The sequence below is a fragment of the Molothrus ater genome, chromosome 8 (genome assembly GCF_012460135.2).
Source record: "Molothrus ater isolate BHLD 08-10-18 breed brown headed cowbird chromosome 8, BPBGC_Mater_1.1, whole genome shotgun sequence".
NCBI lineage: Eukaryota > Metazoa > Chordata > Aves > Passeriformes > Icteridae > Molothrus > Molothrus ater.
This window is the reverse complement of record NC_050485.2, coordinates 3,190,845-3,203,845: the sequence shown is the minus strand read 5'-3', so window position 1 is coordinate 3,203,845 and position 13,001 is coordinate 3,190,845. Positions and strand designations below refer to the sequence as shown.

Sequence of the window (13,001 nt, the reverse complement as noted above, 5' to 3'; positions counted from 1 at the left end):
CTTCAGGTGACCATTATTGCATTGAGCAAATACAAACCCATGAGTGAAGTCAGCTGGATGCAAAGCAATTCTCTTTCAGTCCCAACTGACCACCTTCAGTTGTTATTATTATTTATTATAAAACATTAAAATAAGACATGTATTAATGTATTTCCTTCTTTCTTATTAACGTATTTCTTTCATGTTTAACTGTAGGCATGTAGGAAAAGAAGTCCTATTTGCCAGCAGGACAAGTGGGGATTATTGCAGCTTTTTCCTGTTGAAAATCCAGGGAAATATATACTAAGAGACTTGGTAACAGACAAGGAAAAACCCTCAATAAATTCCAGTGCAAAACCATCTTGCTGTGGTAATTGAAAATATGAATGCTTTCAACTCTGCATCAAAACACTGAATTGAAAAAAGGAGGAGTTTAGACTGCTCATTTTTTTTAAGATTTAAACCTTAAAGAGTCTAAACCATGTATCTAGAGATTTCAGGCACCTCACTTTAAGAAAACTGAATAAAGAAATAAAAAGGCTTTCAGGATCAGATTTAAAAATTGAGCCTTTCAGCCCAAATGTTCCAAAGTCCTCTAGGGAAAAAGAGATAGGAGAGGTCCCACTGCACTATGAAACATGGACAAAAATGGGACTTGGGGGAAAACTGAGGGATTTAGGAGGTTTAAAATCAGTTCCATAATGTGGATGCAAAATAAGTAATTTTAAATGCACCACTTGGCTTTTTTATATCACTTTTTCTACATCATTAAATAAGAAAAAAGTGTTTGAGGCTGTGATGAAAACAGCACAAGGATCTTTTGAAACTCATAAACCTCTTTTAGCCATGGGAAAGTTCACATTATCTGGAGCCACTAGGAATGATAATTTGCTATGAAGTCTGCACACTAAAACAGGCAAACACAAACAGGCTCTCCATGGCAAATTGTGGTGGCTGAGTGCTGACCTAAGAAAATGCTTAAAATTTACTGTTGGCAGATAATACCTTCCAAGAGTACATTTTAATCAAAACCTTTTGATTTTGGGGGGTTATTTTATCTGTGTATCTACAGAGGGGCACAAAAATACAGAGCTGGACATGGGTGAGGTTGTCCTGCTCATGTTCTCTCACTCTACATTTGAGCACATGCAGAGAATGAAAACCTGGGCAGCAATTCTTACTGCAGGTGGACTCCTGTGACTGGAAAGAGAAATCTGCATTCCCTCCCTTCCAGCAAGGCTGTAAATATTCAAACCACCTTTCAAACAAAGGGCACCTGAAATGCAAGGCCAGCATTCTGCACAACCCAGAAAATCAACAACACAGACTCTCCCAACCCGTGGCAGGCAGCAGAGCCACTCATGCAAGGGAGAAACCCCTGCAGGAAAAGCAAATAGGAAATGCCTTGGAAAAGGGACAGTCTACATTTGTGCTCCCCTCAGCCCTCTGCAGGGTAATGAAATCACATTCTGCAGGACCACTGGGGCATTTTGCATTGAAATTTAATGGGGAGGATTGAAATTGGGGTCCTTGATGGCCCACATCAAGCTTCTAAAATGAGCTGAGCTTTGCCACCTTGGAATTTAAATGGTTGTTTAGGTCTCTGAAGGAAAGTGGGATGCTGCTCTCCCTCATCTCAGCCTGCATGACCAAGATGAACTCATTGTGTTGCTCCTTCTCTCAGGCAGAAATCCCAGTGTGAAAGGACACCAGGAGGAAAACAATAATTCTCTATAAAAAGTGATTATTATTAAACATTGGCTCAGTTGATGAGGTTGGAGCTGTGCACTTGGTACTCACCACCAAAATCTTGTCAATTCTCTTTCCCTGTCTCAGTCCTTTTTTTTTTCTTCACCTGCTTCTGCCATCCAGATTTTACCTCCTTTTGTAGCCAGGTGAGTTCAAGCATCTCCTAAAGCTCTCCCTGCCACCCCCTCCTTCCATACTAACACCATGTCACCCAAGGACAGAGCTCTCAGAGCTTTGTGTCCCTCAAGTATTAAGCATTAAGCTAACACAAGCAAAACTAGCAAAGAAATTAAAGCCAGAAATACCCCAAAACCCATTTTTGATTAAAAGACTGCCTACACCCACTGAGGGCCTATTACCAAGTTGTTTATTTTTCCTTAACTTTCCCTGTGGATTTCATTAATGTCACAAAGCTGCAGAGCAAACTCAAAGTGCTTAAAGATATTTTCCTCTTTACTTACTAATATTGAATGAACTCCCCTTTGGTTTCTAGTACTTTTTCCTACTAAACATTTTAAGAACTACAACAACTAAATATCGACTACCTAACGTATTCTTTAATACAGTTCACTCTACATAATTCTGTAACTTGAAAAACTCAAGTTTGCAAATATAGCCTTTTCCAAACCTACACACCTTCAAATAGATGACATTTCCCCAAAGCCTTTGGCCAGGGATTCAAATTAACTTGGTGGACTCAAGGGGAAAACACTATTTTCCAACAGAGCCAGCTCTATCACAGTCTCATTGAGCTGCAAAATAAGACAGAAGCCTCAGAGGACACTGTGAAACCAGGAGGGCAGGGAGACACACATCTGAGCTTTGCTCAAAGCAGTTCTGTTAATAGAGCCAGGTATTAATGGTTACCCTGAGGACTGTTCTCTCCACAAGCCAAACTCAGGTGTTCTGAAATAAATCCTGCAGGCTGAGGATCAAGGAGAGCACTCAGAAGTATTTATGAGAGGAGCAGGGGGAAGAGGTGAGCATACACTGTCCCTTTCACATGAAAAGTGCATTTTATGAGGTCTGAAGCACAAACTAATCAAAGCACATGCTGTCTGCTTTGTACCTGCCAGAAATCCTGGTGGGAGAGGAGAGGGTTAGAAAAGGGAAGAAAATGAGGGAATGCTTGGTTATACCAAAAAAAAGCACAAACCAGAATTAGAATAAAGACAAGTATCAGAGATATTAGCAGCTGGAAGAAACACCTGCCAGGGACCTGAACAAAAGAGGACAAAGAACAACCAGAGGATTTTAGTAGGAGCCCTGTAGAAACAAGCAGCAGAATTAGGGATACACAAAGATAACAGAAAGTAGAGCTTTGTCAAAGGCAAAATACACCACAAATGTTTGGTAGAGGAGTTAGGAAAATGAAGACACTTGTTCTGTACTCAAAGCAGCCCAGGTGCCCACAGGGATGTTTGTGCACTGTGTTAGAAGCAATTAAGAATTTTCTTTGATGAAATCCAGTTTTATTAAAAACAAACCAAGAAAAGAATTTGCACATTTCAGTGTCCACACAGGTCCCAGCAAACAGAGAAACATCTGAACTAAATGAAGCAGACAGGAGGGCCAAGTTTGGCTGGGAGGGGAAAGCCAACAAGCAAAGAAACCAACCAACATGGACAGGGTGTCAGAGAAAGAAACCAAGAAGATAAAAACATTCTCAGCTCAGCTTTGCTGGTTATCTGCAAGAAACTGCATCTCTGCTTCCACAAAGCCACAGGCAAGGATTTTGTCTCACCACTTCCTTAGAGCCCTTTTAGGGATGGCAGAGGAATGTCATACAGAGCAGTGTAAGGTTATTATTATCCATGTAAGAAGGTGCCTCCTGGTTATTATGCAAATACTACCTGTGCTGAGATCAGAGAGTGCAGGAATTTAAAAGCAGGGAATTTGAAGTTGGACAGTGACATTTCCCATGGATTATGGACCAGAATGGCTAAACACTTCCAGGTGTCTCCAAGCAAACCATAACCCAGCCTCACCAGCTCCAGCTGGGGACACATTCATTCCAAACTCTGTCACAACAGATACTGGCAAGACCCCACACAGTTGGATTTAGAGAACTCCTCACCTGCTTTCATTGCATTTAACCTGGAGAACATCCCAAGTGTCCTCCAAGTGCACCTGCACTTCATGCTGCTCTTTACTGAATTGATACTGGCTTTTGGTAAGGCAACATTTAGAGTTGCATCCTTTGGAATCAAGGTTTCAGAGGCACTTAAACCTCCAGGGAGCTCAGAGCTCTGACCCAGTGTTTGGCTCCTGAAGGACAGCAGGATTTTAGGCTTGAATCACTTGCTGCAAGTTTGGGTCTATGGCAGCTTATCAAACTCTGCTGGGAGCATCATGCTCCAGGCAAAGCCCATCCACAGAGCAAAGGATCCCAGAAATTCCAGCTACTAAATCAAGGCTCCTTTCCTTCCCACTCTTTCAAACCTGTGAGCAAGATCCTTCAACCCATCAGAAAAGGATGGTGCATCTACCTCCAGTCCTCTCCTTGAGGATCTTCCCTGAGTACTTATTTCAACTCCTTTGCTCCTGAGATGCTCTTTAAATCATCTGGAAAGAAATCTGCCTCCTAGCAAGTGTTCTTTAATGGACACACACCTTCAGGTCAGGGCAGCTGAAGATACTCATTGCATTGGGCCATGACATGACCCTGCATTATCCAGGGCAAGTGAATTCTAGAGATGTTTTACTGGCACTTAGAGGCACCATTTGAAGTGTTTTCCTTGTCCTTCACCTTGTTTGGCATTACTTTATGGCGTGCCCAAACATCTAGAGAAGTAAACATAAATGCTGGCAGGAAATACTTAAGTCATAAATTTAATTAGAGGGCCTGAAAGCCTCTCTAATTACTTACTGCAGGAGGGGAAACTGTTGCTGGTAGCTCAAAGGCTCTTGCTCTTATTGAGCAGCAGCAAGGAATTCTCCCCACAGGAGAAAAAAAGAGCAAGTCAAGTGTATCCTAATTAAACTAATAAGCCATCTAGAGTGGGGCTTTTGTTTCCTAAATAGGCCAGAGGACTCTTAAAAGCACTGCAGCTTACCTCCACCTTTCCACCAGGCTGCAGAGCTGGGGGACACCTGGGAGCTCCTGTGCTGGCTCACCAGGCTGGGGACAGGATGGATATGCAGCTCACAATTCAGAGTAATTACATGAACAGCATTGTTTCTTTACTTTTTTGAGAGATGAAGCTTGTCAATCATTAATGCATAAGCCAAAAAAATAAACAGAGAGGGCACAAGAAAAGAAAATTTTTAACAAACTCTGCATGACAACTTACGTAATGTTAATGAAGCTTATGCCAGGTTGGATGTGCTAAGAAATCTCTACTACTTAGTGAGAGTATATTCATCACTAAAACATGAGTTATTTCTCCTACAGATGGGTTAAAAATGCATTTGCTTTCCCACTGCCAAATGCAAGAGAGAAGAGACAGTGGAAACACAGCAGACAGACAATCATGGTCTGGGCAGCTGCACACCCTGAGAGTGTGCCTGTTCTCACATCAGCCTTTTGCTCAGGCTCCATATGAAATGTCTGCAAGCTGATTAATACCTTCTTTCTACTCTGAATGAATAGTAATCAATGCCTCTTTCCCCCTACTTTGCTGAGCTTGTTTCCCAAGGGAAGAAACCACCACTCTTAGACAAAAATGGAGCCACAGGTTGCCTCCCTGTACACACTCAGCCCAAAAGCATGAGCCCGTGCTGGCACACACATCTGACCAAAGGTTTGTGCTGCCTGAGTGTCTCCAGGGCTTTTGGTCTTGCAAGAGTGAAGGAAAAAACATTTAGGCTCAAATTACAGGAGCATTGTTGCCATTAATAAGGCAGTAACATCTACCTCCCTCTCCAGTAACTCTATAAATTACCAGTAGGAAGAAGGAGGGGCAGGAAGAAGAGGAAAAAGTGGATTTTATCTTCTCACCGTGGCACTCAGTCACATGCACAGCAAGCTGGCTGGGAAACCCAACAAAAGCACAATACAGAGGCACATCCCTCCCCAAAATCCTTTGGCAAGGTCAGTCCTGATCACCCCACAATGGCCAATTTGTTGTTTTGATGGCAGCTTTGCCTAAATAAAATGGGTTCTGTGAAAGGAGCAGCTCGTCCATCATCCCCCTAATGCTGCAGCACCTAGATCTCAAACACACATGCTCAAAATTCACACAGATGCTACAAACACTGTCCTGGAATATGGCATTAAAATGCAGCTAACTGCACAGACCTTTTAATAACTGCATCTCCTTCTAAACCACTGCTTGCATGCAGACATCACCTCTGGAACTTGGCTTGGAACTCAAATCAATCCTCTTTGCCACTCTTCAGCCAGGGTCTGACCTCTGGATTGCCAGTGCTTTTCAGCAGCACAGCTTGCTTATGTCTGACAGCTCACAAACTCCTTTTTCCTTAAAAAAGGAGAAGAACTTTCTAGTGACCAGGCCTGTTATGAGTACCACAATTCCCATTTCCTCTCTGTAACACCCATAATGATGCTTAGGGGAACAGGGATGACCCTCTCCCCCTTCTGCCTGAGCTCAGCAGCTCCTCCTGCACACAAAGGCAAATCCTCTCCAAGCAGAGGCTGCTTTGATAGTCCAAGAGGAATGTGTGGCTGGAACCAGGCATGGAGAGAGAGATGCAAAAGGGTTTTATCACTATGCAAGTGAAACTCAGAATGTGTGAGGTCAGCTCTGCAGCACCTCAGTTGTGCTTGGCTGAGTAAAAGCAGTGTTATTTTTTTTTAAATTGGAACCCAAAGCAAGTAACAAAATGAGAACAAGTGGCTGTCAGATCAATCTACTGTCAGCTTCCTTCATTACCAAGGGAGAGCCAAGGCCAGCTCATTTTATCCTCTCCTCAAATTATTTCTCACCTGGACATTACCACTGCCCTAATAGCCACAGCCAGATGTAGCCAGTCCCAAGGTGTCTTTAAGCAGACAGCCAAGCAAACAAGAACCTCTATTCCTTCATTTTCAGAGTACAATGCTTCCAGGGTGTTATTAGGCTGTGGAAAAATCAGGTTCCAGGAGAAGATAATAATAAAGCAAAGGCCACTGCAGTCCCCTAAATCTGCTGCCTCACTTTCAGGCAATCAAACCACAGCACGGAGACATCCAAGTGCAGCAGCAACATCTGTAAGTTATATAAAAATATAAAAAGCTATTTCAGTCTACTACAGGTCAGAGCCCTGGGTGCTGAGGGGCAAAGGAACAGAAAGTTGAGTTCAAAGGATTTGCCTTTGGCTCTTTTAGCCAGAGTGCTCGGGAGCAGGAGAGCGATCAGCAGGAATAGTGTGGGATTCAGCACTGCCTCCCTACAAACAAATCCTGTTTATGTAAAGCCTCAGGGATGAGGGTGATAGCTTGACAAGATAAAATGATGAAAGTGAGTGAATGTAAAACAGACTGTCATGAAACCACAGGGAGAAACGTTGGGTATTTTGCAAAGAATATACATCCTTCCTTTGGTTGGGTTGTTTTTTTTAATCCCAAAAAGCAGACATCACGTTTGTGGCAGGGGGGAAAAGAAAACAGGTGTTCATGACACGCTTTGGAGCTTTATGTATCAAAACTAACTGCCAAAATCCACCTCCCTGTTGTCTGTTTTCCAGCAAAGCCCTGCTCTGCTGCCTGGGTAACCACACAGTGGCCCAGTGCTCATGCAGGGACCCCAGGTATTTGATCATCTTGTTGTTACCTGTGCCTGCTAAACACAAACCAGGGAACTGCACATGTTCAGCCCACACTGGGTTTATATAAAGCTTTAAATTCTTTTTTTTTCCCCAGTGTTGAAGCTTCCTGGAAATGCCTGACACTGTGCCAGGTGCACCCTGCAGCAATAGGGGGGGAGATGCTGATGTCCCTTTGAAAGCTTCATTTTCAGATGGTGCAGATGAAAATGCTGCTAAAATCTGGAGGAGCATTGTGTGATGTGATGGAAAATTAACTAACCTGCAGTTATCTGCATCAAGGGGTCCAGTCCTGGGGCAGAGCTGCCTTTAGCACCCCACTGGGATTTACAGTGGGGATAATTAGGTCTGTGGATAATTAGGTCTGTGCTGTCCACAACAAGTGGGATGCTATGTGGCTCCTCTTTCACAGAGAGACAAAACTAGATCAGAATTAAGATTTTATCAACACCTCTCATGATAGCACAAACATCCAGAACAGTGCTGAGCTGTAGGAAGAAGCTGGGCTCAAAAGGGGAACAGAGAAAGGCTGTTCAATAGGGAGGAAATATCTGGGTGGGACACAAAAAAACCCACAAGAGCATCTCCTTCCTTTAGGAATCTGGAGATGAGACTGGAGGGAAAGGTCCAGTGAGTTTCCCCTGAAATGATTTAACTTGTGGGGCTCTCACACAGTCAGAAAGAAGCAGCAAAGAAATGTGATTACAACCATGATTTCCCAGCCCACCAGCATATAGGAAGTGGTAATATTTTGTCTGTAAACATTAAAATAAGGTCCCTTTATAGAAACAATCTTTCTGTCATTACAGAAAAAGCACTGCAATGCTACTGAAAACCAAAATGCTCAGAAGAGAACACTTGACACACTTCATTTAACTTACACCCTCACACAGGTAATAACTGAAGGATTCTAGGTCAAAAAAGCCATTAAATAAAATACATTTAGCAGTGCAATGTGCTCACCTTCCCATCATAGCGTTTCACTATGAACTGGTCCAGGCCCAGGTCTGCAAGAGAAAAAGAAATACTTACAGAAAAGAAAGTTTTTATGGCATAGAATTAAATATTTCTTGTGTTTTCTGTTTGAGAGGACTGGAAAGTAAAATGCACAGTCTGAGTAACATGTGTAGAAAACATAAGGACAAGAGGAAAATTTTGTTTGGTTTAGGACATTTTGTACTTTGTATTTTGAACGCAAAAAGCCAACAAACTCATGAAATCAGAGAAGAAAACCTCCTCCTACAGCAGGGCCAGCAAGAGCTCAGCAGTCAGCACCTCTCAAGAGCCTGAAATACCCTTCCCAAAGCAGATTCCTGCACTATTACCAGGCAAACATTTCACCTGTGACCCTTGGTGCTTTTAATAACACCTTTTAAATGGCCCACAAATGGGAAAAAAAAATACTTGTTCCCATAGTTAATTGTCCCCAAGCAAATCCAAAGCTTGTTCATATCTGAGTATAAAATAAATAGATTTTAAAGGAGATAAGTTTAGATGCATTTGTAAGAAGTGGAGTTCTTTAGCTGGCTTGGAGAAAGGCAAGGAGAGGGATTGTTTAGATCAATAAAGTCTCTGATACCTTCCCAAAATGTTTATTTATGTTGAAGAGGAGACAAGAACATCCCAGCCTTAGCTGAGTTAAGGCACAAAGCCCAGCAGGCTGCACCTAACACCAGTGACTGAAAGTATAAGCAAGATGACAAAAAAAATTCAGGAAGATTAATTATCTGAGCTTTGCAATCCAAAGTGAGGGAGATGCATCCTGAGAAGAGATTAAGCAGAACTCAAGTTGAGCATTTCCAGTAAAACTCAGGAGAGCAGAGGCTGATTTTTGGTGCTCTGAGAAATAAAACCTTTTGCAGAGCGACGTCCCGTGCATCTTCTGCCACTGTTTATGGTAATTAGCACATTCTCATTTCAATTTTAATTCGAAAATAAAATGGAAAATCCAAAAGAAAGCCTTCTCTGTGCCTGCTGTGTCACCTGCTTTTGAAAGAGGATAATGAAACCCTTCCTGCCTGCTGGAAAGTTTCATGGCATTGTGCAGAAAATGGAATTATTCATTGCTCCAGGGTGACCCCCTTGCCTGTGTGACCCAAAGCAGCTCCAACTCCTCTGCCACCAATTTCAAAGGTCAAGGCAATTGTCACAGGGCTTTCTGCACTTGTGACAACTCCAGCCAGAAAGCACCTCCTCAATATTTCGTGGGCCTGATAACAATGCAAATTGCATATTCATACACTTTTTCAGACTTTAATCTTGTGAATTGTGTCCTTCTCCAAGCTGTGGGTATAAATGCAGTATTAGTGCATTTAGAGGTAGGATTTGTCTGATAAATGTGATTATTTTATTACAGACACTTTATGTGGTCAGAGCTCACCCTGACCATCCATCTGCATGGTGACTTAAGCTGAGCTTATGTCCATGTGACATAATAAAGTCATTTCTCAGGGACACCTCCTTTTCCCATGCCAGGAAATGCTGCTGAAAGACAGATCCCTGACAGCCTGACATTATACATGTACTCATGGAAAGCCAAAAAAAGGACAGGGGTTAAAAATAGCAAGTGAAAGAATGTCCTAATGGCACCTCCTACAACTGGACACTGGGAAAGCACAGAGGTTTCAACAGAGAACCAAAATGAATGGATGATTGTGTAGAGAACAGCAAGAAAAGATAAGCTGGTAACTGTCATTTTATATGTATCAATACCATATGTTTCTAAATAACTATAATAAATATTCATTGAATAAATAAATGTGGAAATGATGGCTCCTGGGCTGTCCCAGCAGGGGTGTGGGCACAGGCCCAGGGCTGTCACTGTCCCCTGGGCTGGCCCTGCTCAGGGACCTCCAGGGCTGGGTCCAGTTCCCCAATCCAGGAAGGACCTGGAGGGGCTGGAGCGTGTCCAGGGAAGGGGCTGGAGCCCCAGGAGGGGCTGAGGGAGCTGGGAAGGGGCTGAGCCTGGAGCAAAGGAGGCTCAGGGGGCCCTTGTGGCTCTGCACAACTCCCTGCCAGGAGGGGACAGCCAGGGGGGGCCGGGCTGTGCTGCCAGGGAACAGGGACAGGACAAGGGCAAAGGGCCTCAAGCTGGGCCAGGGGAGGTTTAGGTAGGATATCAGGAAAAAAATCCTTCACCAAAAGAGTGGTCAAGCACTGGCATAGGCTGCCCAGGGCAGGGGTGATGTCACCATCCCTGGAGGGATTTAAAAGCCATGTAGATGTGGCACTTGGGGACATGGTTTAGTGGTGGCCTTGGCAGTGCTGGACCAATGGTGGACCTCAATCTCAAAATCTTTTCCATCCCAGATGATTCCACAATTGTACTGCACACACAAGAACATTGGCTTCCACCAATATTTTATACAGTCACCCTCCCAGCCATGCACAACAATGTCCCCTCTCCTCTGCTGCATTAATTAAGCTGCACACTTCAATTCCTCTGTGAAATTCCTCTTGCATTGATCCTGAGAGAAGAAGGCAATTCAAAAGCTGAAAAGAGGCATTTATGTTCAATGCACACACTTTTACTCTATACATTTTCCTTTTCCCAGGACAGTTTTATTTTCTTTTTTAAGCACTTAGCTGCCTGTTTTTCCACAAGCCTTTAAACCTGACAAAAAAAAAAAAACAACAAAGAGGATCTGTTGCCTGATGCCTGGGGTCCTTCTTTAAATTAGATAAAAACCCCAAGAAGCTGCAATAGGAATTCAGCATTTGTGTGGGAACACTGCATGGATGAGGACAATCCCAGAGAACAAGGGAAGGGAAGAATGGCAGTCATTGCAGCTCTGCTTTCCAAAAGGCAGAGTGCTGTTAAAGCCACCACTGGATTGTCTCTAAGTGCCACACTCCCAAGACAAACAGCCCCTGGCTGGGCTATTGTTGCTGAGCTGCAGGAACACAGGCTAACAGGCATGTTGAACCAGGAAAAAAGAGCTTTTCCACCTTTCACTGAGGGGCAGGAGCTGAAAAAGCATTCTCCCAGAAGTGGTTGAAAGGATTTCCTCAAGAGAGGCAGCAATGAAAGCCAGGAGTCATTTCAGGAAGATACCAGGCTGCCTCAAGCTTTCCTGGGACACACCCCATGGCCAGTCTGGATTGCAGTGATCACCCAGAGCTTCTCTTGAACAAACCCAAGGTTTCCACCATGATCTGCCCCAAAATACTCTCCTATTTACCTGAGACCCTGCACAACCCCTCACCTTTCCCTACACATCCCTTTTGTTCCTGCAGCCAAGGGCTCTGCACCAGCCCCTCACTGCCAGCAGCATTTCCTGCAATGATTTCCCAGTCAGCTTCCCTGGAATGTTTAACTACCCCTGTTTATTACTCCTACAAATTCTGATGCCACCTACCAGGAGTCCCAAATAAACAGCAGCACTGCCATGGAGTATCTAAGCACATAGCACCACTAAAAATGTTATTTCAGAGTAGACTGACACCATTTACTCACCAATACCAGGGATATAGGCTGCCACTTTTATTCATGTGATGATACTTTCACAGCACTCTAAAAATAAAAATTATTCAATATAAAGCAAAAATTACTTCACACTCACTGCTTGCCACAATGGGGAAAAGAGGGTGTTCAACAGCTGAACCATACTCCCTGCATTTACTTTTCTCATTTTGGAGAAAAGGAATGAATTTTCATGGAGAAGGAATGAATTATGTTAAGGAAAAAACACAGAATAACTTGTTCCTGCTCTTGTTCAGCAATAGCCAAATCTAAAATCAAATACTTATTATATTCCTATTGATTAACAAAAACATACTTTCCATGGATTTTCTCAAAGCCAGCTAATTACCACACTTGATAAATATGCAGTCAATTACCAAGCTCTTCATGTTATCTTGTAAAAATAAATCCATAGGCAGTAGGTTATAGACTGCAGTTCTAAAAAACATTTTAAAAAGGAGCTTCCAGGAGAAGGACAATTCTATTATGCCAAGAACACAGTTGAGATCAATTAGAAACCACCATGATTTCCTCTGGGACACCAGCAGCTTCTCACTGATGGAAAAACCTTTTCAATTCCTTCCAAGTCTTGATATCCTTGTCAGATTTTTCACATTATTTGGGTAACATTCACTCACGATCTGCCTTTTTTTCCCCCACTGCTTAATATATAACATGAACTCCTTTATTGCCAGCAGATGAATAAAAGGGCTAATTATGAAGACTGAAAAGCTGCTAACTGTGCTTGTGATATGCCACATTATGGCAGGAGAAAATGCTGGAGCAAGCTTTCCCCTCCAGAGCTGTAATCCAGCTTCTGATTGTTGTATTCAGAGTATTTCCCCTCTGAATTTAAAATGGAATCTGCAAGCAAACAATGAGCTGCCTCAGGGGACAACAGTCTCGTGCTCAGGTTCAATTCCAGGACTGTTTTGCTCCAGGAAGGAAGGATCAAGGCACTTGGTTCTCATCTCTCTCCTCCTGCTCCAACAAGGCCATTTCCCTGTGAGACATGCACTCCTAACACACCTGCTCAGCCACACCAACCTGGCACTGTATGGAAGCCCTCATTATGTGGCTTTCAGCACAGGAGCATACAGGTAAA

General features: G+C 43.2%; 1 protein-coding gene across 1 annotated transcript in view; it reads right to left on the bottom strand.

Moving 5' to 3' along the window:
* Positions 1–13,001, bottom strand: part of MICU1 (mitochondrial calcium uptake 1) — a 94,161-nt gene that overhangs the window by 49,945 nt on the left and 31,215 nt on the right. Inside the window, 1 exon segment of the mRNA XM_054515627.1 lies at positions 8,398–8,441. Coding sequence (XP_054371602.1) covers positions 8,398–8,441 — 44 coding nt within the window.